Source organism: Triturus cristatus, chromosome 9 (assembly GCF_964204655.1).
Source record: "Triturus cristatus chromosome 9, aTriCri1.1, whole genome shotgun sequence".
In the NCBI taxonomy this organism is placed as follows: domain Eukaryota; kingdom Metazoa; phylum Chordata; class Amphibia; order Caudata; family Salamandridae; genus Triturus; species Triturus cristatus.
Window position 1 is genome coordinate 231,375,327 of NC_140592.1, and position 26,327 is coordinate 231,401,653.

At 45.6% G+C, this 26,327-nt stretch overlaps 1 protein-coding gene across 1 annotated transcript in view; it reads right to left on the bottom strand.

The window, feature by feature from the left end:
- Nucleotides 1–26,327, bottom strand: part of DNAH1 (dynein axonemal heavy chain 1) — a 1,256,292-nt gene that overhangs the window by 1,007,719 nt on the left and 222,246 nt on the right. The window contains exon 11 of the mRNA XM_085624793.1: nucleotides 16,707–17,005. Within this exon, the coding sequence (XP_085480919.1) occupies nucleotides 16,707–17,005 (299 nt within the window). The remainder of the gene's footprint in view (nucleotides 1–16,706; nucleotides 17,006–26,327) is intronic.

Here is a 26,327-nt window from a genome sequence, read left to right on the forward strand (position 1 = left end):
GAAAATAGAAATCAATTAGTCGATTAAGAGGCAGATATTGATGCGGTTTTCCTACTCACTATAAGAAACTATATGCTTGTCCATCTCTGCCTACCTATGGATTTCAAACTGTTATGTCAGTATTGTATGACTGATTACTTGGCTTTATTTTATATCTATGTGCTATACTTTTTTCTCTTGTTAATACATAAGCGGGTATTTATTTTACTCCTATGTCAATGTACATTTTGGGGTCATCCTAGGAGTGTTTGTATTATCTGTAGTTGATTTCCCTGGGGATAAGACTATGTCTATAAGTGCTATTGTTGTCTTTAACTCTTTTTAATAAGGCATTTGTTCTGTTTTCACATGGGTGACTGACCTTTCTCTGTATTGACAGAGCAGGTCTGGCTTGGATAGAACTCTAAATGGCAAAGAGGTATTGCTCAATGGCATGACCCACTGATCAGAGTTTCACAAGTTTCAAACATGCAGTTGGAGTCTGGATATGACAGCACATAGCTTTATATTTTTAGGGTCATTTGGTAAGAATTGTCCTACTGTTATGGGTAAAATTACCCCCATGCTTTTAATGTCTTTAGTACTTTTCTTTCTGTGGTTCTTTCCACAGTGCTTATGTTGTGAGCATGAATGTGTTTGAGACCCATTAAGGGTGCAAATAGTTTTCTATTCATAGAGATAGTTGGTTTCTACCATAGTTTGCCATGCTAACATGGATAATTTTATTCCCATGCTTTTTAATGTCTTATGACGATACCAATCTGTGGTTCCTTCCACTGGTTTTTAAATTGTAGGGCATGTTATTGCTTGCCTACATTAGCATGAAGGTCCAGTCTTTTCTCTGGTTCTAGACTGGTTTTGTTCTAGTTGGAGGCTTTTTAGTGGTCTCAGTTCGCAAACCCTCCTCCAGGTATAGTATGCTTTGGTATTTGATTCTAAAGTAAGGACGCTGTACTTGGCAAGAAGAGAGGCTGGAGATCTGAAGCCCAAAGATCTCTGGAGTGAAGCGCCAACAAGCCTTGGCAACGGCAAGTCGACACGGTGCACAGGGGTTTTGTCCCAGCGGTTCGGACGAGAGATACTGACTTAAAAATTGCAGTGAGGACAGTTCAGACCCCGAGGGATTTGCAGAACCACCACCTGTGTTGCTGAGCCTTTGGAGGTCCGTGGGACGTCAGGAGCGCAGACCGGTCAGCTTTGTTGCGGTGCCAGCAGATGCAGGGGAGTGACTCCTTCACTCCAAGGGAGATTACTTCAGGTGTCCTTGCTGCCCACGGGTCTGTTGAAGATCCTGGATGAAGCACAGACACAGACGATGTGTCTCAGGATGCTTGTTTCAGGTTCAGGGAAGACCTGGCTTGGCAGTTCGGGCTGGACTGTTCCCATGAGGCACAGGGTCAAGACTGATTTGCATATAGCTGGGTCTGAACTGAGGTGGCAAAGTGAGCTAAAGAACGATGATGGATTCAACCCAGATCTGTGACTGGGGGTAAGTGTCTGAAAAGTTTCAGCGCTCCGTCCATCAGCTCCTTGTGTTTGCTTTAGCCTAAAGGATATGCCATTTGATGGTGTACACTTATTTGGTGTACATGCAGATTCTGCTTTGCCGTGATTTAGAGCAGGTCAGTGCTACGAAAGCACCTAGACATATCTTTAAATGTTTTCATTCTTTCTGGAATTTGGAAGAAGTATTGCTCCGTCCATCATCTCCTTGTGTTTGCTTTATATCCTTTAGGCTATTCTGGACTGCCTCAGAAAATCCAGATTGAAGTTGCCAGGCATGTCTACGCAGCACAAATGACTGAGCCACAGCTCTCCCCATGGAATCTGTGGTATCCATACCACTTTCAATGGTAAATTTAGCCACTTCTCAGCCCTCCTGCATGCACTGTACCAGTTCACTTCAGGCATCCTTTGGAAGACATGGGAAACCTGCAAAGACTGCATGCAGTATTCAAAGACCGTAATGCTGCACTAACTGAAGAGAAAATATTTCTCCCACAACTTTGCAGCCATCTGGACTCAGTACTTGGTGGGTAGAGGAAGGACACTAGGGTCTGAAGAAGCTGTCGCTACCTGCACAACCAAACCCTTTGTGGAGGGATGTTTCAAGAGACAGACAGGATCCACAGAGGTGGGACGATGCCTATAGGATAGTCCGGTCCACTGGCATTCTCCTAATAAAATGTTGCTTAACGACTCATTATAAGGGAGTAAGACCTTCACTCCTCTCTCCCCCTGATGAAATAAATTAACTAAAGGGTCAATGGATAGTTGAGTGAGGGAAGCTGCCAATCCAAAACAATAGCTGCTCTCTTCTGTATCCATACCTGTTGGAGAAAGTAAGTCCAAAACTGGAGAGTACTCAATTCCACAAGCCTCACCTAGTTTGGTCAACCAATTTCCTTCTACAGGAGGCAGGGTAGTGTTGCCCAAAGGGTTTTGATCTCTTATATTCTCCCCCTCACCTTGAAAACTGCCTATTATCATAGGAAAAACAGATACAGGTTGTCTAAGTACAGCCAGAGTTGTTGAAAGCAGATAGCTGTAATGCCACTACAACCGATGCCGTCCAGCGCCGTTTTCATGTCAAAAAGAGTAATGGGCTCGGCATCAACCGGTACAGCCGACGTCATTGGTTGACCAAGAAAAAGGTACACTTTTTCCTTGATGAACTGTCGAGATGGGCAAAGAACGGCTCCCTAACCGCTTCAGATCTGCATTACAGGCGTAGAAAAGAAGGAACTGATGTTGGCGAGGGGGTTATATGGACTCAGTTGACGTCAAATCAGGTGGATGACAAATAGATACGGAGTCACAAAGTGACCTCTTCAGACAAACAGACGTGCTATGGAAAAATGTATGGATACAATCTCGTGCCTGGGGGAAGGAATCTGCTGCTAGATGTCTCTATCAGATAAATGGTTTGGGTTATGTGTTACTCTGTCTCCAATGCGTACCCATCCCTGTTTGTATTGTTTCAGAAATGGTATGCCTCTCACAAATATTTTCCAAAAAACAGACTGGCATACATACACATTTGTGAAGTAGTAAGACATCATGCAAATCTTTGACATTTAACATGAATGGAATAGTGTTTTGTAATCAAAATACACTGTGGAAAAATGTAGCCATTTAATCTGATGTTGCTAGACATTTTGGCCCACTTGCTCGATCTGGTTTGTGTAGAAAACCTACTTACCAATGTGACGGTCGGAATATCCACTGTATCATGAGTGCATTTTATGCAATGTCATGTGTAATAGGGCTAACCTTACATCATTCACAATAGTGAAGGAGCATCACGCCTGGCAAAATATAGACTTGTGGCCTGTATGCTACAACTATCCCTATTAACATCAAACACCTGATGTATATTTGTTGTTTAGGCATGTGACAGCTGAAACCAGTCCTTTGGTAGTGAACAAAAATCGAGTAGGATCCTTTTCCACAATGTCATATACAAAACACATCATCACACACCTAGGGCAAAACTTACACCTTTAACTCTTCTTCTACGTTGGACATGTGTCAACCTTAATGTTGATGGCAAAATTAGTTACCCCCTTTATGTTGCCTTTGGGCTCTCGACTGCCCATCACATTCCAGTTAGGCCACTGTAAGTATGCCGGCTATTAGGGTCCTGGGTGCAGCACACGAGATTCCCACATTGGGATGACTTGCAGCACTAGACTTCTGGTGACGTCTTGGTCCAGCGTCGTAGGTCCTCTCACCTCTTCCAACAGTGAATGCTGCAACGCTTGTAGACCCCAAGGGTCCGCACCTTCTTGGAGATGGACTTCCGTATCTCCTTTTTCTGATGGGTGTTGACCGGTGTGGATACAAGAAATGAAAAAAATATATAATTTTTTGTGATTTGTTGTTTGTTTGTGCTGATGTAACACATTTTTACTACATCAATCACAAGCATTACTTAAGAGTTACTACACAATATATTTTTGTTTTTAATTTTGCCAAAATAAAAACAATAAATAATACTTTTGTTGTAACCTGTTGACTACCCTTATCCTTTGTGATTTCCCAGATTCAACAATCCAGGCCAGTGAGATCATCTAGGACAGGGGTCGCCAATATTTTCTGTAATGGAAGCTACTTCTCATCAGTGAATATCACTGTGTAATACTGAAGACTAAACAACTTGCGCATTGTAACCAGACACCTCCACGGCCATCTACATTAACTTGAAGCCTAACGTTGATAGCACCAGATACAATGGTTTGAACTAAATACCATGACTAAGGGCATTTTGAAAGGGCTGCCATGAGTGTCAGTAAGAGAGTGCTCTTTGGGGATGTATGAACATGTGTGCGAATGAAGGGGATGGATTTGTATGAGTGCCTGAGAAATTTAAACTGTTTGTGTAAATAATAACCCTCCATTTCATTTCATTTTTCTGCCATTTAAAAGCATTCAGAAGCATCATTTTGTTCACAACTTAAATTCTGAGTAGACAAGGATTTCCAAATGTACAATAACTCATTGCTTAAGTTGTTCACCTCCATGACTCAGCCCCAGCCTGGACCACAAATCTGACTGAGCACTGCTCATTTATTGTCAGGCCCTGCTATCTGCAGCCTGATGATCATGATGCCACATGAACACAGACTTCCCTCAACTCTGAAATGAAGGTATGACCTTGTGCCCATTTGAAAAAGAGCTCAAGGCTGTGAGCTACTCTGAAGGTGTGAGGGAGCTACTGGTAGTTCCCAAACGACTGGTTGGAGACACCTGATCTAGGCTAATTCGGATTTGTGGGATAATATACATAGTAAGCATAATTTTAATTTGGTATGTAAAAAATTATATATATGTACTATATGTCCAGTTGTAAAAAAGATATAATGTGTTTTTTTATTTTAAATGAACAGAAATGTCTACATTTCACATGAAAATCATATACATATACACAGATATATCTCAAAATATACACCAAATAAAACATAGGGCTCAAAACACACAACACACACTAATTATTTTATGTAATGTAAACAATAAAAGACACTTCACTTCAATCACTACACTTCAATCAGGAACTCAAAGGACCATTCTAGCCTGTGTTTTAAAAAAAAATCAGTTAGACAGTTTTGAAATACATTATAAACATGTACCTGTTCCTCTGGTGAGCCATCGAACTGGCTTTACTGGGACCGAATCTCAGTTGCCAGAAACTCCAGCTCCTCCGGCGAGAAGGCCATGGCCATGTCTCCTGCTCTTTCTGATATCGTGGCTCCAAGAGGTCAGAAACAGCAGCTAAAAGTTTAGGTCTTGTTGGCTGCATTTACACGACATAAACAATCATCAACGGTGACGGACACATCCATTGACTGTCCTACGTTGCTTTCACACACGTTAGATTGTGGCTGGGTCCGTCGTGGAGTTTCACACCCACTAGGCGGACAACTTTCATCGCGGTCGACTAATTCCAAATGTACCGATGGCGAGGTCAGGCAGCCGCCATTTTAGATTGTGGAATCGTGTGTTTGTGACTTTTAAGTGCTTCTCCACCACTCAAAATGGTGGCCAATTAGTTCACATGTTGAAAATCCTAATGTTGTTCATTTGTTTTTACACAAAAGTGCAATGTAATGACTTAATGTGGTTCGATGCAAGACTTGCCTGGCAGTTTTTATACCGCTGTTGACGGTATTTTTGCAGAATGATAATTATTTTTATAATATATTAACAATGTATTATTTACACATTTAAAAAAAAATTACACAAGTAATAAATATTAATTTTTCCCAAAAATAATATTACACATAATATTAGGTTCTGAATACTTATGTATAAAAAAATGTATATGCATTAAAAACTGGATGAAACATGTGGTTTAATTTTAAAATATGTTTACATACATTTAAAACATTATTTTATTTTTAAATGCAGACATATGAACCCAGGGAGAGTGAGGAGACAACAATCATTTCCAGACCTTGCCACCATGGAAGAACGCAATATTGTCAAAAGATTCTGATTTTTGATTTAACACCTCAGCTGCAGCCAGATCTTTTGCCTCACAATATCAATCCCACATCAATTACACCAATAGTCAAAATGATGACAGTACTCCATTTTGTGGCCAGAGGATCATTCCAATACACAGTGGCAGTATCTGGTGGAATATCACAACCAACTTTCAGTGGTGTGCTACAAGAAGTTCTTTCTTCAATGATGAGACACATCAACAGCTTCATTCAGTTTTCTACAAAACAGGATTTTGCCAATGTGAAGGGAGATTTCTATGCCTTCTGCCACCTGCCACATTGGTTGGAGCAACTGATGGCACTCATATCCACCACACGCCAGAGAACAAGTCTACCGCAATCGAAAGAACTTCCATTCAATCAATATGCAAGTTGTCTGCTTTCCAGATTTGTACATCACAAGTGTGAGTGTTCTTTTTCTTGGATCAACCCATGATTCCATTATACTTCGGAACAGTAGCAATCCCCTGAAAATATCACAACTTGGACCTGAGAGAGCTTGCCTTGCTGGTAAGTACTATCTGTCATATTGTTTAGTTAACGTAAAGTGTAATGATGTATAATCGTGTTACATATGTTTGGCTCATTTTTTTCATCCCAAATAGGAGACTCAGCTTATCCTAACTGACCATGGTTGTTAGCACCACTGAGGAATCCAACAACGCCAGGGAAAGTCCACTTCAATGAGGTCCATGGAAGAACACAGAGGCCAGTGGGATGGGCTTTTTGGCTCCTAAAGACCAGATTTCGATGTCTGGGGAAGACTGGTGGAGCCCACCTCTACTCCCTCTATAAGGTGTGCAAACTTACTATGTCATGCTGCATGTACCACAACATAGCACTACGATGGAATATCTCATACATTGCAGATGAAAAAGACCATGAAGAGCCACTGGGTGAGGATATTGAAATGCCAAATGAAGATGATAGTTGTGAAGAAGAAGGAATTAATGTACATCAAGATGTCATTGACAACTTCTTCACATAAGTTTGAGTAAATAATTACATTTTTGTCAACCGAATTGTTAAACCAACTTTTAATGTAATGAGGATAAAAGTCTGTGATGGAAATGTTTAAGAAAGGTAAAAAAAAATGACACCCAGGGCAAAGATGTTTGTTGATCAAATGTTTGACACATGAACTACTGTGTTCATTTGCATTGTTCATCTTTGATTGTTCTTGTGTAATCAAATATAGGCATTTGTAAGGTATCTATTTTGTAATGTAATTTACTGACCTTTTTCCTTTTCTCTGTTTTAAGGACCATTTACCATGTCATCTTTATTTGGACATTTCAAAGTTGTGCCATTTGCAGTTATATGCTGCTGTTGCGAAGCAGAAAAGGGAACATGGGTTGATCCCGATGAAGACACACAGACTTTGGGTGTACATATTTTGTACTGAGACAACTTGCACAGCGATTGAATGGAAGTTTTTAAAGTTGCATTACACTTGTTTTCAGTTGAATGTTGGAACCAAGTCAATATGTGCAGCTTGATTTGCTCTAGGCACATGTGGTAGTCGACCCAAAGCATACTAATCTCCCTTCACATTGGCAAAATGTTCATTTTATGGTAAGTGTATGAAGCAATTAATGTGCCTAATCATTGGAGAAAGAACTTGTAGCACACTACTCAAAGTAGGTTGTGACATTCCCCCAGATACTGCAACAGTGTACTGGAATGATCCTGTGGCCACCATATTGAGTACTGCCAGGATTTAGGACTATTGGTGTTATTGTTGTGCAATTCTCATTGTGAAGCAGAATATCTGGCTCCAGCTGATGACATAAACCAATAATATTTTGCCCATTGAATCTGATTGTTTTGAATATATCCCCTTCTTCCATGGCAGCAAGGAGTGGACCTGGAAATGTAAAAATGGCACTAAGAATTTGTATTATGCATGATTTATTATATTTAAGAAACATTTGACAGACCAGTCTTTTTCAATTATAATAAAATAGTGGTTGATGAGTTTTTGGTATTTGCATATTGTTGTCATGATAGAAATTTGGGTGAAACATTACCTACTTCGAAATCATTCATAAAAAATGATCATTTGATTGTTCACATTTTATAATATATGATGGAAGAAAAAGAATGAATAAATACAGAAAAGGAATATAACACCAGCCTTTGACTTTGTTAGCCTTACTTTTATTAAACAAAACAAAATAAATCAAAACAGAGTGTTAACTAAAAAGCAAACCAAAAAAGCAAACGTTAGTCATGGTGAATGAAACCATTATTAAAGTGCCAAAATTGTTTGAAGTCCAATGTTCAAAATACAACTGGGATCAGAAAGGTAAATGTGCCCAGAAAATAGTCAACAGAGTGAATGGTAGTCACACACTGGGGGAAATTAGGTTCTGCGCCTCTTGATGGTGGTCTTGCCATTCTTTCCTGGTGGTCCGGATGAATGTGTGCTCCTCCGGGTGTCTGGTGGATCTACAGTAGCAGGGACTGAGATGGGTGCAGGTGTTGCCTCTTGTGGCAGGGCCTCCCTTTCTGTGGCTGAGGCAGATTTAGTAGGCCCCGATGATGTTGGATCACAGAAAGGGGAAGATGATGTGGAAAAGCCCTGCACATATGGGTGGAAATGTCCTCCAGCACCCCAGTCAAGGAGCCCAAAATGGAGCACAGATTCTCCATCTATACATTGTGCTCCCTCTGCAACTGCTTCATGTCCCGGAGCTCGGTAAGGACCTGGCCCATCATGATGGAGGGTTCCCAAGTCTTGGTTGAGGGTGGCCTGGGTGACAGAGAACCTAGTTGCCTCACTATGCTGGCCCATAGATCTCCTCCCACAGCCCATACACCCACTACCCTGGACCCTTGACCCAACGTGCCCTACCCCACTGGTTCCTGGCTGAACTGGAGGTGGTGGTGTCTGTACAGCAACCAGGACTGTACAGCAACTAGGACTGGGGGGCACAAGATCGGTGGGGTTGGTTTGAACACAGAAAGTGGAGGTATCCGAAAGCTAAGGTGTTGTAATAGCTGGAGTGGGAGGTGTAGGTGTGGGCTGAGTGAGACTCACTGGAGCCGTCTGACCGGGCAGACCAGATGGACCATGCTGCTCCTCTTCATCTGGACTTTCAGGAGTGGAGTCCTGACTGGAGGCTTGATCCTGGGAGGTTTCCTCAGTGCCAGATGTTTGGCCATGTGCTCTGGCTGATAGACCTATTATGATTGTCAAAAATACCTACATTGTAAAAGAGTAGATTGCACATCCAATGAGTTTTGAGCGAATAATTTAGCAACCTAATAGGGAAAAGGAATTGAATATCATGATTATACCTTTCAGTGGTATTGAAATTAATTACACAACCAATTTCAATTTCATACAAAACTACTGCAAATAAACAGGTAAGAAGATGTGCTGAAATATAAAATAAACATTATTAAGTATACATGAAATGCACCAACCATTCAACACTACACAGTAGAGAGAAGAAATGTGAAATTAACCATTCCAAGACGCAGCAGGCTAAAAAATGACTTTTACACAACATAGAAGGATGTTTAGCATTGGTCATCATATTAGCATGTGCAGAGTAAATGTTTCACATATACCACTCATATTCAGCATACAAATTTACATATTTTAACATTTTTTGGCGAACAAACTTTGATTTGAGCAACTAATGACATCCATTCAATTATATTACAAGAAAAGGACAACATACAAAATTCAATGACAATTTCCAAAAGAGAGCATTAAACAGAGATTGATCAATAAATGTAATTTTTCCATAAGTGAAAATATGATATATAAAAGGGAGAATGTGCAAAATTACATTGCTATGTAATGTTAAAAAAAAAACAGAAGCAAGGCATCACTGTAGTTGTAGTTATTTCAATGATACATTCATAACACTTGCAAAATTGTAACTTGAACATACCTAGTGAAAATCTGCAGTAAAAAGAGAACAGATATTTACTATATGAAAAACATATATGTTATTTGGTGTTCAAATACTTACCAGCACCATTGCATGATGTAAAATGTAATGGACATTGAAACCTGTTATTGTACATACAACACAATACATTCGAACAAACAAGCCAGACAAGATGTTAATGATATATTCTGGTTTGTATGTTGAAACTTATTTCAACAAAACACATTAGCAACAGCTAACTTAAAGTAAACAGGGCATTTAGGTTTAGTGACACCTTGAAAAGTGTAACTTAATAGTCTCCACTCATCCAGGGTTTCCTGTCAAGCCTTCAGGATGTAGGACCTGCAAGACCTTTTCCTCCCAGGGACAAAGTTGCAAGGGGAGGCTGGGAGAACCAGCACCAGTCCTCTGGGCCTCCAGCTGATGCTTGCAAGCCAGGGAATGCACTCTCCCTGCAGGTCATTCCACCTCTTCCTGATTTCGTCCTGTGTGCGCAGGTTGCAGGTTGGAGGACATTTACACCCATGCTACAGCTTTCACTCTGTCAACTAATCCGGCCCATATTTGCCTTTCTGAGCTATAGTTGTATTTTGTACTTGGGCTCCAAACAATTGTGGCTTTACTCTAATAATTTCATTCACAATGACTAACAATTCTCCCTCTGTAAAACAGGGATTTCTCCTACCTGCCATTCTGAGATAATAAACTTAAATGAATTAAATGATCGACAAGATAATAAAGAAAAAGGAGTAAATGAACAAGGAATAAAAGAAACATGTGACTTGAATTGAATTGAATTAAAATTTATAGAGCGCAGCATATACCCGAGGGCGTCTTGGCGCTATTCATGATCTGAGAGCATAGAGAACACACGTAGAAAGCCGTAATCATGTTGAGTGATTTAGGCGGTTTGTGTAAACAGCCAGGTTTTCAGGCCTTTCCTAAAATGGATCAAGGAGGGAGCTGATTTTAAAGTGATGGGTAGTGTATTCCACATCAAAGCTGCTGATCTAAAGATGCTCCTGCCTTCCCAAGTAGCCTTTTTAGAGGGGGGTAATTACCATGTTCCTAGCTGTTCCAGACCGCAGGGTTCTATTGGGAACATACCATTTCAGTTTATTCCTAAACTGTGATGGTCCAAGATTGTGCAGTGATTTAAAAGCCAGGCATAGGACTTTAAACTTACATCTCTGCCTGACTGGGAGCCGGTGTAGTTTTTTTATGGCTTCTTTGGCAGAGACGTTTTTAGGAATATTCAAAATGAGGCGCACCGCCGCATTTTGTACAATCTGAAGCCTGTTGAGCAGGCCTGAGTTGATGGTAAGGTAAAGGCTATTGCAATAATCTAGACGGGAGAGGACCAGAGCCAGGGTCACTGTTTTTAAAAGATCCTCTGGTATAAATTGATTAATTTTATTAATTAGTCTAATGGCACAAAAAGGAATGGCTGTGATTTTGTTGACTTGGGCCTTAAATTTAAGTTCTTCATCGATAATAATACCCAAGTCCTTGGTTTTAGCCGCGGGGGCTGGTAGTACTCCAAGTGCAGGTGGCCACCAGTCAGTTGTCCAGAGGGAGGGTTTATTACCAAAGATGATGACCTCTGTCTTAGTTGCATTCAACTTTAAACAGTTGACATCCATCCAATCACTCACATTCTTCATAAAGACTTCAGTAAAAACGTGCTCAGGAACAAAATTCTGCTGCAATGGAATGGCAAAGAATCATGGTCTAAACTGGTGTGATTATAGTGTGGTATGCAGGTGAAAACATTTAGCCAAAATACATCATGTGTGTAACTGCTAGCATCCATCCTACAGCCACAGGAATAGTCTAATGTCCAATGTGGACCTCATCCCGTGACGGGATCCTTCCGTCTGCAACCCGCTGTTAGAACACAGCCAGCACAACAGTGAAATCTCAATAGGCTTGACGCAACTCCGCCGCCCTGATGGCGACTCTTAAACTGAATATGGAACAATACCCCATACGACCTATATTGCTTCTATAAACGCTCAAAGTGCACACAAGTCGGAAAAGTATTTTGTGCTTGGCATTGGCAAAGATTCTTAGATTAGATCTTATGTGTCCGTGGCCATCCTGCTCTTTATGTGGTGTTCAGTCAGACTTGTGTGCACTTTGAGGGGCCGATTCCGATGCGGGCAGGAAAGGCTCCGACTGTTGGTCGGAGTCCTCCTGCCCGCATCGGAATGTGTCGTTCGGATTCCTTTCCGACCATGCCATTCTGATGGGCTCGGTCGGAAAGGAATCTGACTCGGTTTTACGGATGGCTCAGACCGGCTCTGAGATTTCGTCCGCCATCCGGAAACCCTCCAGCACTCCCCCGGCCGGCTCTTTTGCAGCCAAGGGAGTATGATGGCAGTTTCCCACTGCCTTTTTGGGCCGGTCTTTATGTCACAAAAAGGCAGTGGGAAACTGTCTTTGAGGGCCCCCAGCAGGGCCCCCATGGGTGTGAGGTTGCCGAATGGCCACCTAGGGGGCACCTATGGTGACCCCCTGTTGATCCCTGCACCCGGTGGCAGGCATCTTGGGGTCCCTGCCACTGGGTGCAGGGATGAACTGCACCCCTGCTCTTTCAATGAAAGCATGCATTCCATTCGGAATGCATGCTCTCATTGAAAGGTATAGGTATGCGACCGAACAGGGTTCAGTTGCATCCTACTTGCAGGTCTGTAACTGACGACAGAAGGTCGTTCGTTTACTGTTCCTGATTGATGTCGGAATGACTTCGGTCTGTCCAACATCAGAATCAGGCCCTGAGTTTTTATAGAAACAATACAGATCGTGTTGGATATTGTTCCATATTTAATTTGTGTTTTCCCCCTTTTCCCAGACCTTAATATCTTATTTGATGGATTTCTATTTGCCAGCAGAGAAGTCCGCCCTGTCAGCAGTAGTGAGCCGGTTATGCAACGGTAAACACTCTGTAGATGCGGATGGAGATTCAGCCTGCATACATCTAAGTTGGGCGGTTGGGATACCGTCAGCTTGATGGAGTACTTGGATACTCCACCGCGGAGTGACGACGGTAGTCCAGCCAAGATCTAAATCGGGCCAAAATCCATACATGTCATGAACTGCTAATGAATGAACTTAGCTGTGTTGGAAACATTACAGTGCATCCATCTGCTCCACAGCTTGGCCCCTGCTACTCTCTCCAGTGCCACAAGGGGAGCAGTCAATGTTCCCCCAAGCTAGGTCACAGCTTCCCCTTTCCCGAACACCATATCTGCCCTTTGACCTGCACTAGCCTCTCTTCTGAAATTTACCAGCTGCTGACACCAGGCGCTAAATGCCATCAGTACATTTCCTGGAATTGGGGTAAACATGCACATTTTTACCGGGTTTTTCCCAGTCTCTTAGTCATTTCCAAGCATATAACTCATAATGGCTAATTTATGGGATCCCAGCCGGACTCAAAGATTCCAGGCCTCCAGCATCCCCACACCTAATCCGGCTGGCCCACAATGAGGGCCAAAAAGAGCTTCAAATAAAAGAATAGCCTGCTTACTTGTAATCCAAGTTCAGCATTGTTGGAATCTTCATTTAAATAATAAATGTTAAAATAATTCCCTGCTCTATGTGAGGACTCTTACAATACTTTAACATTTATGACTATCAATAAAAATCCTATGATGCAGAAGCCTCTGTTGTCTCTTAAACTATATCATTAAACTAAAAAAGTTCATCATGAGGACAGACAGTAAGGCTCCTAGTTCATGGGCTTGGTAGTGTTTCCCAATAGGAATCCAAAACTGGCCTGCCTATGTAGACTTTTATGATGGAATATAAATGAAAAATAAGTATCAACCTAAGCAGCAACTAATTGGTGGGTTTAAAGAACTTTACCACAATGTAAAAGTGAAAGAATAAAGAGTATATTTCTTAAAATATTCTAACAGGTGATGGTCTGTGACAAAAGTGGACTATAAATCTGGCCTAGCCATATGGAACAGAAAAAATGGCTGTATTCTTAGATAGATACAAAAGCTCTATTCTCTAGTATCGTATTAGGTGCTTCCCTGATTTAAATAAAAATGCTTATACTGTCCTCTTGGGAACGGGTACAACCATATCTTAAGCTGCTAGTGATCTAGATCATAAGAACTACAAGACTGTGATGCAGAGTCTCCCCTATCAGCCTGGAGAAAATTTCAGCTTTTTGGGAACCATCATATGTGGTTCCTAGAAGAGGTGCAAAGTGTACTAAACCTGCCGGACCTATGTTGCAGTTATAAAAATCCCATATCTGCTAAACATCATGGATTTGTGGACAATAACTAGTATCAAAGGATGCTGAACAAAAATGTAAATATACTTAACTGCATAAATAAATCTAAAGCGAGACTTCAGCCGAAGACCCGACAACACAGTATAGGCATTACCATTTTTTTAATGACTGTTAAAAGAAGGTAAGTTTGGAAGACTTTCTTAAAGAAACACACATTTTGTTAAGAACACACTCATTAAGCCCCAACTTGTGTACTTCACAGGTGTCTGCAAAGGGTGTCTGTCTAATTACTCCTTCCATCTGGAAGATTTGTAACAGAAAGAGCGTCTCTTCCAGCTACTTTATATAGTACAATGTAGTACATTAACAGTGTCTTGCTTTAAAGGACTAATAGGGAAGAGGGCTGTGCATGGATGACTTCAGTTACCAGATGTAAAGACATCAGTCTGAGGGGAAGCACATTCCTTGAACTGAGATCTTCCTGTCCGAGACCAACACAATAAATCAATATTCTTTCTTAAAGAGATTTGCCCTGCATGTCTACCATTAAAGGGAGGAGACCATCCTGACCAGAAAACAGTTCAGACCCTCCTATCATCAAGATGCCTGCATCAACTCATGAACAGTACACTTGTGATGGCCGGAAGCAATTAATACCAGGTAATACTAGAAAATATTTGTCCTAACATAGACTTGTACCCCTTGACTAAATGTCCTTCAAGTTGTAACAGGCAGTGCTTAAGATGTGGATAGAAAAGTCTTGCTTCTTTCAAAGCTGAGCCACAACTGCTTCCAAGCACTTGGTATACAAATCTACAGAAATGACTTAAGATCACTCTTATAACTTTGTTGATTGACAAACCCCCTGCTAAGAAAGAGATCTCGTCATGGTACAATTTGATCTTGGAGGAGATGGATGGGGTATTTTTGTTACCGGATGAGCTTTGGGGGCCAGATATAAGTAATACTAACCTGCAAGAATTATGGGGTACATCATGTAGTATGATGTGGGATGTCGTGAAACCGGCGTGGTTGCGCAGGAACCACCTTTATACTATTCATAGAGCTTACTACTCTCCCCTTCGCCTCTCTAAGTTTACTCAGGGGAATATGGTAGTGTGTGCTAGGTGTGGTCTCTTGGCTGCCTCGGATATCCACATGTTTTACGAGTGCCCTTTTTTGTCGCAGTTCTGGGAAGCTATTTGTAAGATCCTGTCAACCTCAGTGGACTTCAACATAATATTAGATCCTCAGTTAGTGATCTTTGGAATTTTAGAGGGGGTCTCCACATTGGCGAAAAAGTTAGTCTTCTTTGCTATACTTCTCGCTAGAAGGGAGATATGCAAGAAGTGGAAGGACCCTTCACCTCCTTCTGTCAATGAATGGTTTGCTTCTGCCTTGCAGGTCTCCAAGCTGGACTTGGCCAGAATAGGGAATCCTGATAAAAGATCTTTTTGGCGCCTTTTGAAATGGGATCATTGAGAGACTGGGGTTTTTTTTTTTTGTTTTTTTTTCCCCCCAGGTCCAATGATTGAGCCATCTATCCCATTTCTGGGTATAAGCATTGCCTTGATACTTTCTTCAGTATTCTGGCGGATTTTCAAAATCCTTTGAAGGGTTGCGCTATGCTGATCGCAGGTATGTCAAGCATTATTGCTATGGGACGAGGTCCTCGCTCCATGTTCTGTCCCTTCCAGTTGGTATGTACTGAGGTAGCATATCGCTTGTTAACCTATCGATCATACATATAGAACCTTGGTGGCGTATGAGGACAAAAAAAAAAAAGAAATGACTTAAGATCGAACCATACATCTGACACACTGCTACAGTTTGTAGCACAGTAAGAGGTGAGTATAAAAATCTGGTAGTTTGACATCAGTTAGAAAACCTCCTATCCGAATTTAACATTTTAACATTTGAAATTGTCTATTTTGGTTTCTGGCCAACTGCAACGACCTACTGATGCTATAACCGCAGGCAGTGTGGGAGGAGGAAGAGGACACAGATAGCTTCCCTTATCAGGCTATAAGGAGGAAGCATAGGCAGTTTGGTAATAAATAAAGAAATGGAGCTGTATATGCTGCCAAAAGGCATGGCATGAACCACTTTCACAGCAACCCAGAAATGTAAACAAAAGGTCCCCAATGAAGCAGCTTGGATAGTGAGGAAATAGGAGGGGTAGGAGTAGATATTTCTCTTTTATTTTGCATGGGGAATCTACTTTAAGGTGATCTCAAATCTTGCACCTGAACGTCGTTATTTACATTAACGAATATAACTTGTAAATGTGATCCGATGATGATGAAATAGGATTACAATCTTTTCATTCTATTTATGATACACTGTATATGTTTCAACATGATTTATATACTAACAATATACATTTTAAAAATAAAAGTAAAATATTTTGGGTTCTAAATTGTTTCCCACTTTGTCTTTTCTTTGACTCTCCATTGTGGATCTGTAGTCTCTCGCACCAGGTGTCTAATGATCACTCTACTTCTGCCTTATAACACAGCATACTACACCTCCCAATCTTACTTGTAAGGGCTGTTGACAAGGTCTCCTCCCCAGACCATGTTTTCTGTGCAGTCGAGGACACTGTAGCAGCCATCTAAGATAAACTGGGCAAAGGCGACAAGTGAATCCTGCACCAGGAAGCGGAGGGAGTCTTGAAGGTTATACTTAATGAGATCCATGAATTTGCGAAGCTTAGACATTTGATAGACCTCCCAGTTTTTCTCATGCAGGTTGTAAGCACCTTTGCCTACATCTCTCAAGCTTGAACGCACAGCATTCTTAAGGGTGCTGACCCAACTGTCCTTTAGAAATAACTGAACCTGAAATAAGAAAATGGAAAATGGAAATCACATAAAGAACAGGGCACAGCCAATGAGTAGTTCAAGCAATAAAGAAATAGGTGTTTATGCTTAATCCCCTATATTTTGGCAATCTTTGAGCATGCATTTGCATCATCCAAGATATTAAGGATTTTGGTTTTAAGAACTCCTAGTTTCTAGTACAACAAGGGTTCATATATGTACTAAACATTATCTAGCATACATAAGGTAACCAAAGCCCAATCAAAACCATTAATTTATGGATTTGGCATAGGTACCTTGAAATAACGTTGATGCTACAGAAGTAAAGAGTTTTATTAATTCATGTGTTAATATGAAAGAGCTGGAACAGGTGTGCAACTGTATCAATAGTTTCTCTGTAATAGTATCCTCCTTACATTCATACCCGCTAGAAAATCACTTTTTACCACCAGGGAGATTCCAGATTTTTTTTTCAAAATAGACCTCTAACTTTTTTTAAGAACCAGCTAGACCATGTTATCCAAGGACACAAAATGCATTTTTGAATCTGTGAAGAGCACTCTGCTCCTCGCAGTTGTGCAACTGCATTTATTTTAAAAGCTGTTCCCAATTCACAAATAGGACCTGCATGCAGGAGGACGGCAGGCTTGGAAGCAGGTTTGCTTAACTGCCTGGTCTAGCTCTGCCTCTGTTGGACCTACGTCCTAGGGGTAGCTTGGCTCCGGTCAACAGGCTTACATCTCTACTTGGCCTCTCATGCTTGCATCCTGCCCAGCTCGCAATCTTGCGCAGCCTCACACAAAAAGGACACTACACCGATTAAATTTAAGGTTTACTAGAATCCTTTAACTTTCCTTCTCTTTAACGGGGATACTCAGTTTCACATAGCAGAGTAAAACATTACATTTGCATTTAGAAGGACAATTTCATTCCAACGTTACAACTTAAAGAAAACGGTACGTGAACACCCTCTGAGCTTCTCCTCCCACCCGGATTCAGAAGACCCAGGATAAATTCCCACTGGGAGGGCTCCAAACCACCGCTATAATTTCTGCAATGTCAAAAGAGAACTTGGACAATTCCCAATCTCCTCTGTTTAAGCGCTGCGTTGGATACTCCCTGTTGCTGGCAATAAATGGGTTACCTCTAACAATCTACACTTGTCTATTCGCTATCTAGCCAATAAATTATTACATTTCAACATTGTACATGAGCCCCGGTGATTACCAGTGTGGAGACTGCTTTTCTCAACCCTACGATGGATATCTGTTTCTTCGCCTCCCCCCTCCCCTCTCGGTGGACAGTCTCGTTTACAATCAAATCAGTCTGCCCGCACTATCAGTCTCGAACCTGGGTCTCTCAGAGACTGTCACTAGGGTACCTCAAGGCAACGCCTGGCCGCCGCTGTGCACTCTTTGGTGCCCTCCGGGGTCCTCTCCCACCTCACCTTCTTAAGCCCCTCTTACTGTGCAGCCACGGAGGTCTTCTGACGACCGGTTCAGTGGAAACCAGAGCTGAATGATTTGGGGGTGGGCCAGTACTCACAGCGCCAGACGGGAAATCCTGACACCAGGTAGAAGGTGAAAAGCTCGACACCCTCTTTCAAAGCGCTTTCCCCCTGCCACAGGCCTCACTTTCTCCGCAGACTTGACCAGCTGGGTAGACTCGGGTCGACCCGGTTTCAATTGCAGGATACGGCCGCCGCCTCAGGAGTCAGCGTGTCTTGTGGGGCGCGGCCTACCTCAGCTTCCGGCAACAGAGAGGGGCGGCCTCTCGGCCCCTCTCACGTGATACGAGGAGGACGGCCTCCAAGCCTGTCGCGTCCCTCGCCTCCCTCAGACGACTCTCCTCACCCGGATCGCGGCGCCGCTTGCTCACCAGCCTCCTCTCCCCAAGCCTTTCCACACCGCTCTTGCCAGCAGCGAGCCACCACCAGCGGACAACAGGAGCCCTCCGTTCTCTTCAGGGACAGGGACTCGGGTAGGGAGGTTGAAGGGGGCCCCAAATTAAGGGTGCCCAGAATTCTCCGGTGCAGCTTGTCCGGATTTTATAGTTCTCTTATCTCCTGGGGGGGGGCCTCGCCTCTTCAGCTCGAGATGAGAGGGTATCGCCACCGCCAGTCGAACTCCACCCAAGAAGAGATGAGGATGGGGCTGGTCACAGATAGGGATCCTGGACCTCCTTCAAGGGTTCTGGCCACTTTTTGGAAATCCTAGAATTACGCTGTTCCACCAGTTCACTGCCTGCATTCAGGGACCGGTCACAAGAGTAGGGGTGGCGTTACTAGGATTAGGACTCAGTGCAGACCCGTGGTCCTGTCCGTTCCCCTCTGAGTACAACCACCTCCTCACACGAGCGCCTCACTCCTGAATGACTCCACAGCTCAACTTGATTCTAAGATGGCCGCCCTCCTGCCACCTCTATTTGTCACCTTGGCCTGGACTTGCCAGAGGGGTCCAGAAGGTTCTGGAACCTCCCATGGCAGTCATGGCCCGGGTGCTGAGGTGACAGTTGGAGCCACCATTTTGTGAATCCTACCTTCCTCATCTATCTACCTCAGTGGAGCACCTTGCGCCTTTCCCTCATGTGATGTGGAAAAGACACCCAGAACCTCTACATCAGCACCCCAAAAAGTTTAGTAGACAGAAAAAAAATGAGAAGGGGACAAGGGACAAAAATAATAAAATGAGGAGGGGGAACTGCCAAAGGGCTGACAGGTCTAACACGCGTCCCCCCCAGCTGAAAGTGGGGAGAGCTACCCAACCCCTTGGGAGTCCTCTTCACTAAGGCGGAAATACCTGGAGAGACCGTCAGCATTGGCGTGGTCCACTCCTGGGCGATGTTCCACCCTAAAGTCCATCCCCTGTAGGGAAATGGACCACCTCAACAGCTTGGGATTCTCGCCCCTCATTTGCATCAGCCACCTGAGGGGCCGGTGGTCAGTCTGAACCAGGAAGTGCGAGCCAAATAGGTATGGCCGCAGCTTCTTCAGAGCCCACACCACCGCAAAAGCCTCCCTCTCAATTGCACTCCACCTCTGTTCCCGGGGGAGTAGTCTCCTAGATAGGAAAACCACCGGTTGGTCTAGACCCTCATCATTGAGTTGCGACAGCACTGCCCCAATACCGTGCTCCGACGCATCTGTCTGGACGATGAACTCCTTAGCGAAGTCAGGGGCCCTGAGAACAGGGGCCGCACACATGGCCTTTTTCAAGGTGTCGAAAGCTTGTTGACATCCCTCGGTCCAGATTACCCGTCGAGGGTGCTTTTTGGAAGTGAGCTCAGTCAAGGGGGCCGCGATGGTTCCGTATCCCTTGACAAAGCGTCGGTAGTAACCAGTGAGGCCCAAGAAGGCCCGAACCTCTGTCTGAGTCTTGGGGGGTTCCCAGGCCATGATGGTTTCGATCTTGGCCTGGAGGCGTTGCACCTGGCCCCGACCCACCAAGTGACCGAGGTACACTACCGACCCCTGCCCGATCTGGCACTTACTGGCTTTGATCGTCAGACCTGCCTGCTGCAAAGCCTGAAGAACAGCCTGAAGGTGACACAAATGGTCCTCCCAGCTGCGGCTGAAGACAGCGATGTCATCCAGGTACGCAACTGAAAAGGCTTCCATTCCAGAGAGGACCTGGTTCACCAATCGCTGGAACGTAGCAGGGGCGTTCTTGAGCCCGAAGGGCATCACACAGAACTGGTAGTGACCCTCGGGTGTGGAGAAGGCTGACCTTTCCTTGGCTCCATCCGTCAGGGAAATCTGCCAGTACCCGGATGTGAGGTCAAAGGTACTGAGATATTGGGCAGCTCCCAACCGGTCAATGAGCTCATCCGCCCTCGGGATAGGATGAGCATCCGTCTTTGTCACTGAATTCAGTCCCCTATAATCCACACAGAACCGGAGCTCTGGGGTAGTGCCCGGTGGGGCAGCTTTGGGTACCAGTACCACCGGACTGGACCAGGGACTACTTGAAGGCTCAATCACTCCTAGCTCTAGCATCTTGGTAACTTCCTCATGGATGCTAGCCTTCACCTTATCCGACAGTCGGTAGGACTTGGACTTCACAGGTGGGCTGTCCCCTGTGTCCACGTCATGGGTACACAGATGAGTCCTTCCCGGGATAAGGGAGAACAAGGAAGCAAACTGCTCCAGTACATGGCGACAGTCCTTCCGTTGTTCAGGAGTTAGTGACGGTGAAAGGATCACTCCCTCCACCGATCCATCCTTCTCTTGGGACGCAAACAGATCGGGAAGAGGTTCACTTTCCTCTTCCTCTGACCCATCAGTCACCATCATTAACGTGACCTCGGGTCTCTCTTGGTGAGGCTTGAGGCGGTTGACATGGAGCACCCGATGGGGCTGCCTGGGGGTCTTAAGATCTACCACATAGGTAACCTTGCCCTTTTTCTCAACCACCTCAAAGGGACCTGACCAGCGATCCTGGAGGGCGCTAAGCTCTCCAGGTTCCATCACCCACACCTTCTGGCCAGGCTCCAGCTCCACCGGGTGAGCATTTCGGTCATACTATTCCTTCATGACCGTCTGGCTAGCTTCTAGGTTTTCAGAAGCTTGCTTCCACAACCTAGCCATTTGGCTACGAAAGGCCAGCATGTAGCTCACCACATCCGGGGGAAGTTTTCTGGGAGTCTTTTCCCATCCATCCTTCACCAGGCTGAGGGGTCCACGCACAGGGTGCCCGTACAACAGCTCGAAGGGGCTGAAGCCCACTCCCTTCTGTGGTACCTCCCTGTAAGAAAACAGCAAACAAGGTAGGAGGACGTCCCATTTCCTCCGCAGGCTCTCGGGCAGACTCCGGATCATGCCCTTTAAGGTTTTGTTAAACCTTTCCACCAGACCATTGGTCTGGGGGTGATAAGGAGTGGAGAACCGGTAAGTAACTCCACACTCTTTCCACATAGCCCGCATGTAGGCCGACATGAAGTTGGTACCTCTGTCCGACACCACTTCCTTGGGGAATCCCATCCGGGTAAAAATTCCCATAAGGGCCCGTGCCACCGCAGGTGCAGTAATGGTCCTCAGAGGGATAGCCTCTGGGTACCGTGTGGCATGATCCACCAGAACCAGGATAAACCTGTGACCGGCAGACGTTGGTGGATCTAATGGCCCGACAATGTCGATGCCCACCCTTTCAAAGGGGGTACCAACGACAGGCAGTGGTTCCAGGGGAGCCTTCAGCTTCACCCCTGTCTTCCCACTAGCTTGGCAGGTTACACACGTCCTACAAAAAGTATCGGACGTAATCCTCATCTGAGGCCAGTAAAAATGAGGGACAAGTCGAGCAAAGGTCTTGTCTTGTCCCAAGTGTCCTGCCAAGGGTATTTCGTGAGCCAGTCTCAATAGGAAGGCTCGGTAACGCTGGGGAACTACCAAGGCCCGGGATGAACCATGCACCGGAGCCTTGGGTTCGCTATAAAGGAGTCCATCATCCCAGTATATGTGGAAGTTCCCCGAATCGTTACCCGCTGCCTGGGCTTCGGCCTGCCGCCGTAAACCCTCAAGGGTAGGGCACTCCTTCTGGGCCCGACAAAACTCTTCCCTAGTAGGTCCTCCCTCCACCTGCCAATCTGCAGGGGTCGGTAAGCCCTCCAGGGAAGTTACATCCCCCTCCGTAGACTCCGGGACCACTTCAGTTGCCCCATCCACCTTTGGAGGGTCAGATGCCGGGGCAGGCTTCCCCCGTCCCCGGTTACCCTTTCCGGCAGCTGGTTGGACCTTTGTCCCAGGCTCCAACCTCTGTGAATCCCCTCTTCGGGTAGTCACGGACCGAGTGTGGGCACACGTCCACTCAGGGGTCCCCAACATTTCCATGTGGGCCCTGAACTCAACCTCCTTCCACGCCGAGTGTTCAAGGTCATTTCCCAACAGGCAGTCGACCGGCATGGCAGGGCGGATCGCAACTCGTAGAGGACCCGCAACCCCTCCCCACTCACAGGGAACCTGGGCCACCGGATAGTGACCCTCTCGGTTGTCAGCCATCACAACCGGGTGGACTACGTTGGGGACCACCTGCTCTGGGGACACCAGCTGACTCCTTACCATAGTCATGCTGGCTCCTGTGTCCCTCAGAGCCTCCACCCTCTGGGCATTGATGGTGACCCATTGCCTGTACTTAGTAGTATTCGAGGGCATCTGGGTCTTAGGAACCATCTCACAATCCCCTAAGGACACTAAGGTTAGCCCTGCCCACTCACCTCCTTTATCTAGGGGCAACTCCTCCCCGAGCACTACACTCGCCACCCCAGGGGTCTTTCCTCCAATGGGAGGGTGTGGTCTCTTGGGACACTTGGCATCCCCCTTATAGTGCCCAACCTCACCACACTCATAACATCGGACAACCCTAGGCTGCTGACCACGGTCAGGATAAGGGGGTTTGTGGGGACCAACCTTAGGAGGGAATCCTACTCCCTTCCCTGGTGAACTCTTTTGGGGGCCTTTAGAGAACTCCCTCTTTTTGTCTCCCCCCTCCTTCTTCTGGGGGGCGCCCTGTCCAGCCCCTTGGAAATTCCCTCCAGTCCCTTTTGAGGTTACCCGGGTACTCGCCCAGATATCCGCCTCCTCTGCAAGCTTCCTGGGATTGGTCAGCTTGCTGTCTACCAGGTGCTGACGCAGCTCCGGAAAACTTTTCTCGAGGAGGTGCTCCTTTAAAATTAAATTGTACAGTCCCTCATAGTCCTTGACATCACTGCCCTGCACCCAGCCCTCTAAGGCCTTCTTGCATAGTCCAAGAAGTCCACCCAATTCTGGGTGGACAACTTCTGACTGCCCCGAAACCTCTGCCTGAATTTTTCAGGGGTCAGCCCAAATTTCCTCACTAGGGCTACCTTCATGACGGGGTACCTGGTCTGGTCTGGCTGTTCTAGCGCTAATAAGGCATCCCTCCCCACCGGAGGCATATACCTATATAGGCCACCCCCCCACTGGGCTTCGGGGACCCCATGGGCTCTTAGAGAAACCTCATAGGCAGCCAGCCATTTTACAATGTCATCCCCTATACCATAGCTAGCAACTACATCCTTGGGCAGGTAGGGCCTGGACTCTCTCGGGATCTCTCTTGGTATGCTGCCACCATTAGGACTGCTGGGGGTTCCAAGTTGAAGGGCTTTGAGCTCTAACTCCTTTAAGTGAAGTTCATGGAGGAACCTCCTCTCCTCCCTCTCCTTTTCCAACCGGGCGAGATCCATTCTAAGCTGTCTCTCTTCCCTTCGGTCAATCAGGTCAGCAGAGGACAAGCTCCCCCCTGAGGCACTACTTCCCACCCTTGATGGGGCCCTGGACCCAACGTCCATATTACCGCTCCCAGGGTGAAGAAGGACTTCTGGTTCTTCTAGGAGACCTGGTCCTGGTTCTTCCTCCCGTTTCCCGCTAGGGTGGGCCATAACCCAGGCTCTTAAGCTTGCCTGGAGCTCTGTCTTCTTCGCCCCCTGCTTAAAGAATACCCCCCGTTCTTGGCAGAACTCCTTCAATTGGGCCGCTGTATACTCCTCCAGCCTACCCAATTCGAATTCCATCCTACCAGATGGGACCCCAACACAGTTAACAAGAACTTTACTCAAGAAGACTTTCCCAAGAAAGGAAATATACACAGGACAATTTAAAAAACCTCCAATTAGGAAAACAATCTGGAGAAAACTCCAGCCAAAACAATCCAGTGTAGGTGGTGATGCGCGCAAAACTGCTACCAAGCGGATGCAAGCACTGAATAAGGATCCCACCGCTGAGCACCAATCTGTTGGACCTACGTCCTAGGGGTAGCTTGGCTCCGGTCAACAGGCTTACATCTCTACTTGGCCTCTCATGCTTGCATCCTGCCCAGCTCGCAATCTTGCGCAGCCTCACACTAAAAGGACACTACACCGATTAAATTTAAGGTTTACTAGAATCCTTTAACTTTCCTTCTCTTTAACGGGGATACTCAGTTTCACATAGCAGAGTAAAACATTACATTTGCATTTAGAAGGACAATTTCATTCCAACGTTACAACTTAAAGAAAACGGTACATGAACACCCTCTGAGCTTCTCCTCCCACCCGGATTCAGAAGACCCAGGATAAATTCCCACTGGGAGGGCTCCAAACCACCGCTATAATTTCTGCAATGTCAAAAGAGAACTTGGACAATTCCCAATCTCCTCTGTTTAAGCGCTGCGTTGGATACTCCCTGTTGCTGGCAATAAATGGGTTACCTCTAACAATCTACACTTGTCTATTCGCTATCTAGCCAATAAATTATTACATTTCAACATTGTACATGAGCCCCGGTGATTACCAGTGTGGAGACTGCTTTTCTCAACCCTACGATGGATATCTGTTTCTTCGCCTCCCCCCTCCCCTCTCGGTGGACAGTCTCGTTTACAATCAAATCAGTCTGCCCGCACTATCAGTCTCGAACCTGGGTCTCTCAGAGACTGTCACTAGGGTACCTCAAGGCAACGCCTGGCCGCCGCTGTGCACTCTTTGGTGCCCTCCGGGGTCCTCTCCCACCTCACCTTCTTAAGCTCCTCTTACTGTGCAGCCACGGAGGTCTTCTGACGACCGGTTCAGTGGAAACCGGAGCTGAATGATTTGGGGGTGGGCCAGTACTCACAGCGCCAGACGGGAAATCCTGACACCAGGTAGAAGGTGAAAAGCTCGACACCCTCTTTCAAAGCGCTTTCCCCCTGCCACGGGCCTCACTTTCTCCGCAGACTTGACCAGCTGGGTAGACTCGGGTCGACCCGGTTTCAATTGCAGGATACGGCCGCCGCCTCAGGAGTCAGCGTGTCTTGTGGGGCGCGGCCTACCTCAGCTTCCGGCAACAGAGAGGGGCGGCCTCTCGGCCCCTCTCACGTGATATGAGGAGGACGGCCTCCAAGCCTGTCGCGTCCCTCGCCTCCCTCAGACGACTCTCCTCACCCGGATCGCGGCGCCGCTTGCTCACCAGCCTCCTCTCCCCAAGCCTTTCCACACCACTCTTGCCAGCAGCGAGCCACCACCAGCGGACAACAGGAGCCCTCCGTTCTCTTCAGGGACAGCAGAATTCACTTCAGGTAGGGACTCGGGTAGGGAGGTTGAAGGGGGCCACGAATTAAGGGTGCCCAGAATTCTCCGATGCAGCTTGTCCGGATTTTATAGTTCTCTTATCTCCTGGGGGGGGGGGCCTCGCCTCTTCAGCTCGAGATGAGAGGGTATCGCCACCGCCAGTCGAACTCCACCCAAGAAGAGATGAGGATGGGGCTGGTCACAGATAGGGATCCTGGACCTCCTTCAAGGGTTCTGGCCACTTTTTGGAAATCCTAGAATTACGCTGTTCCACCAGTTCACTGCCTGCATTCAGGGACCGGTCACA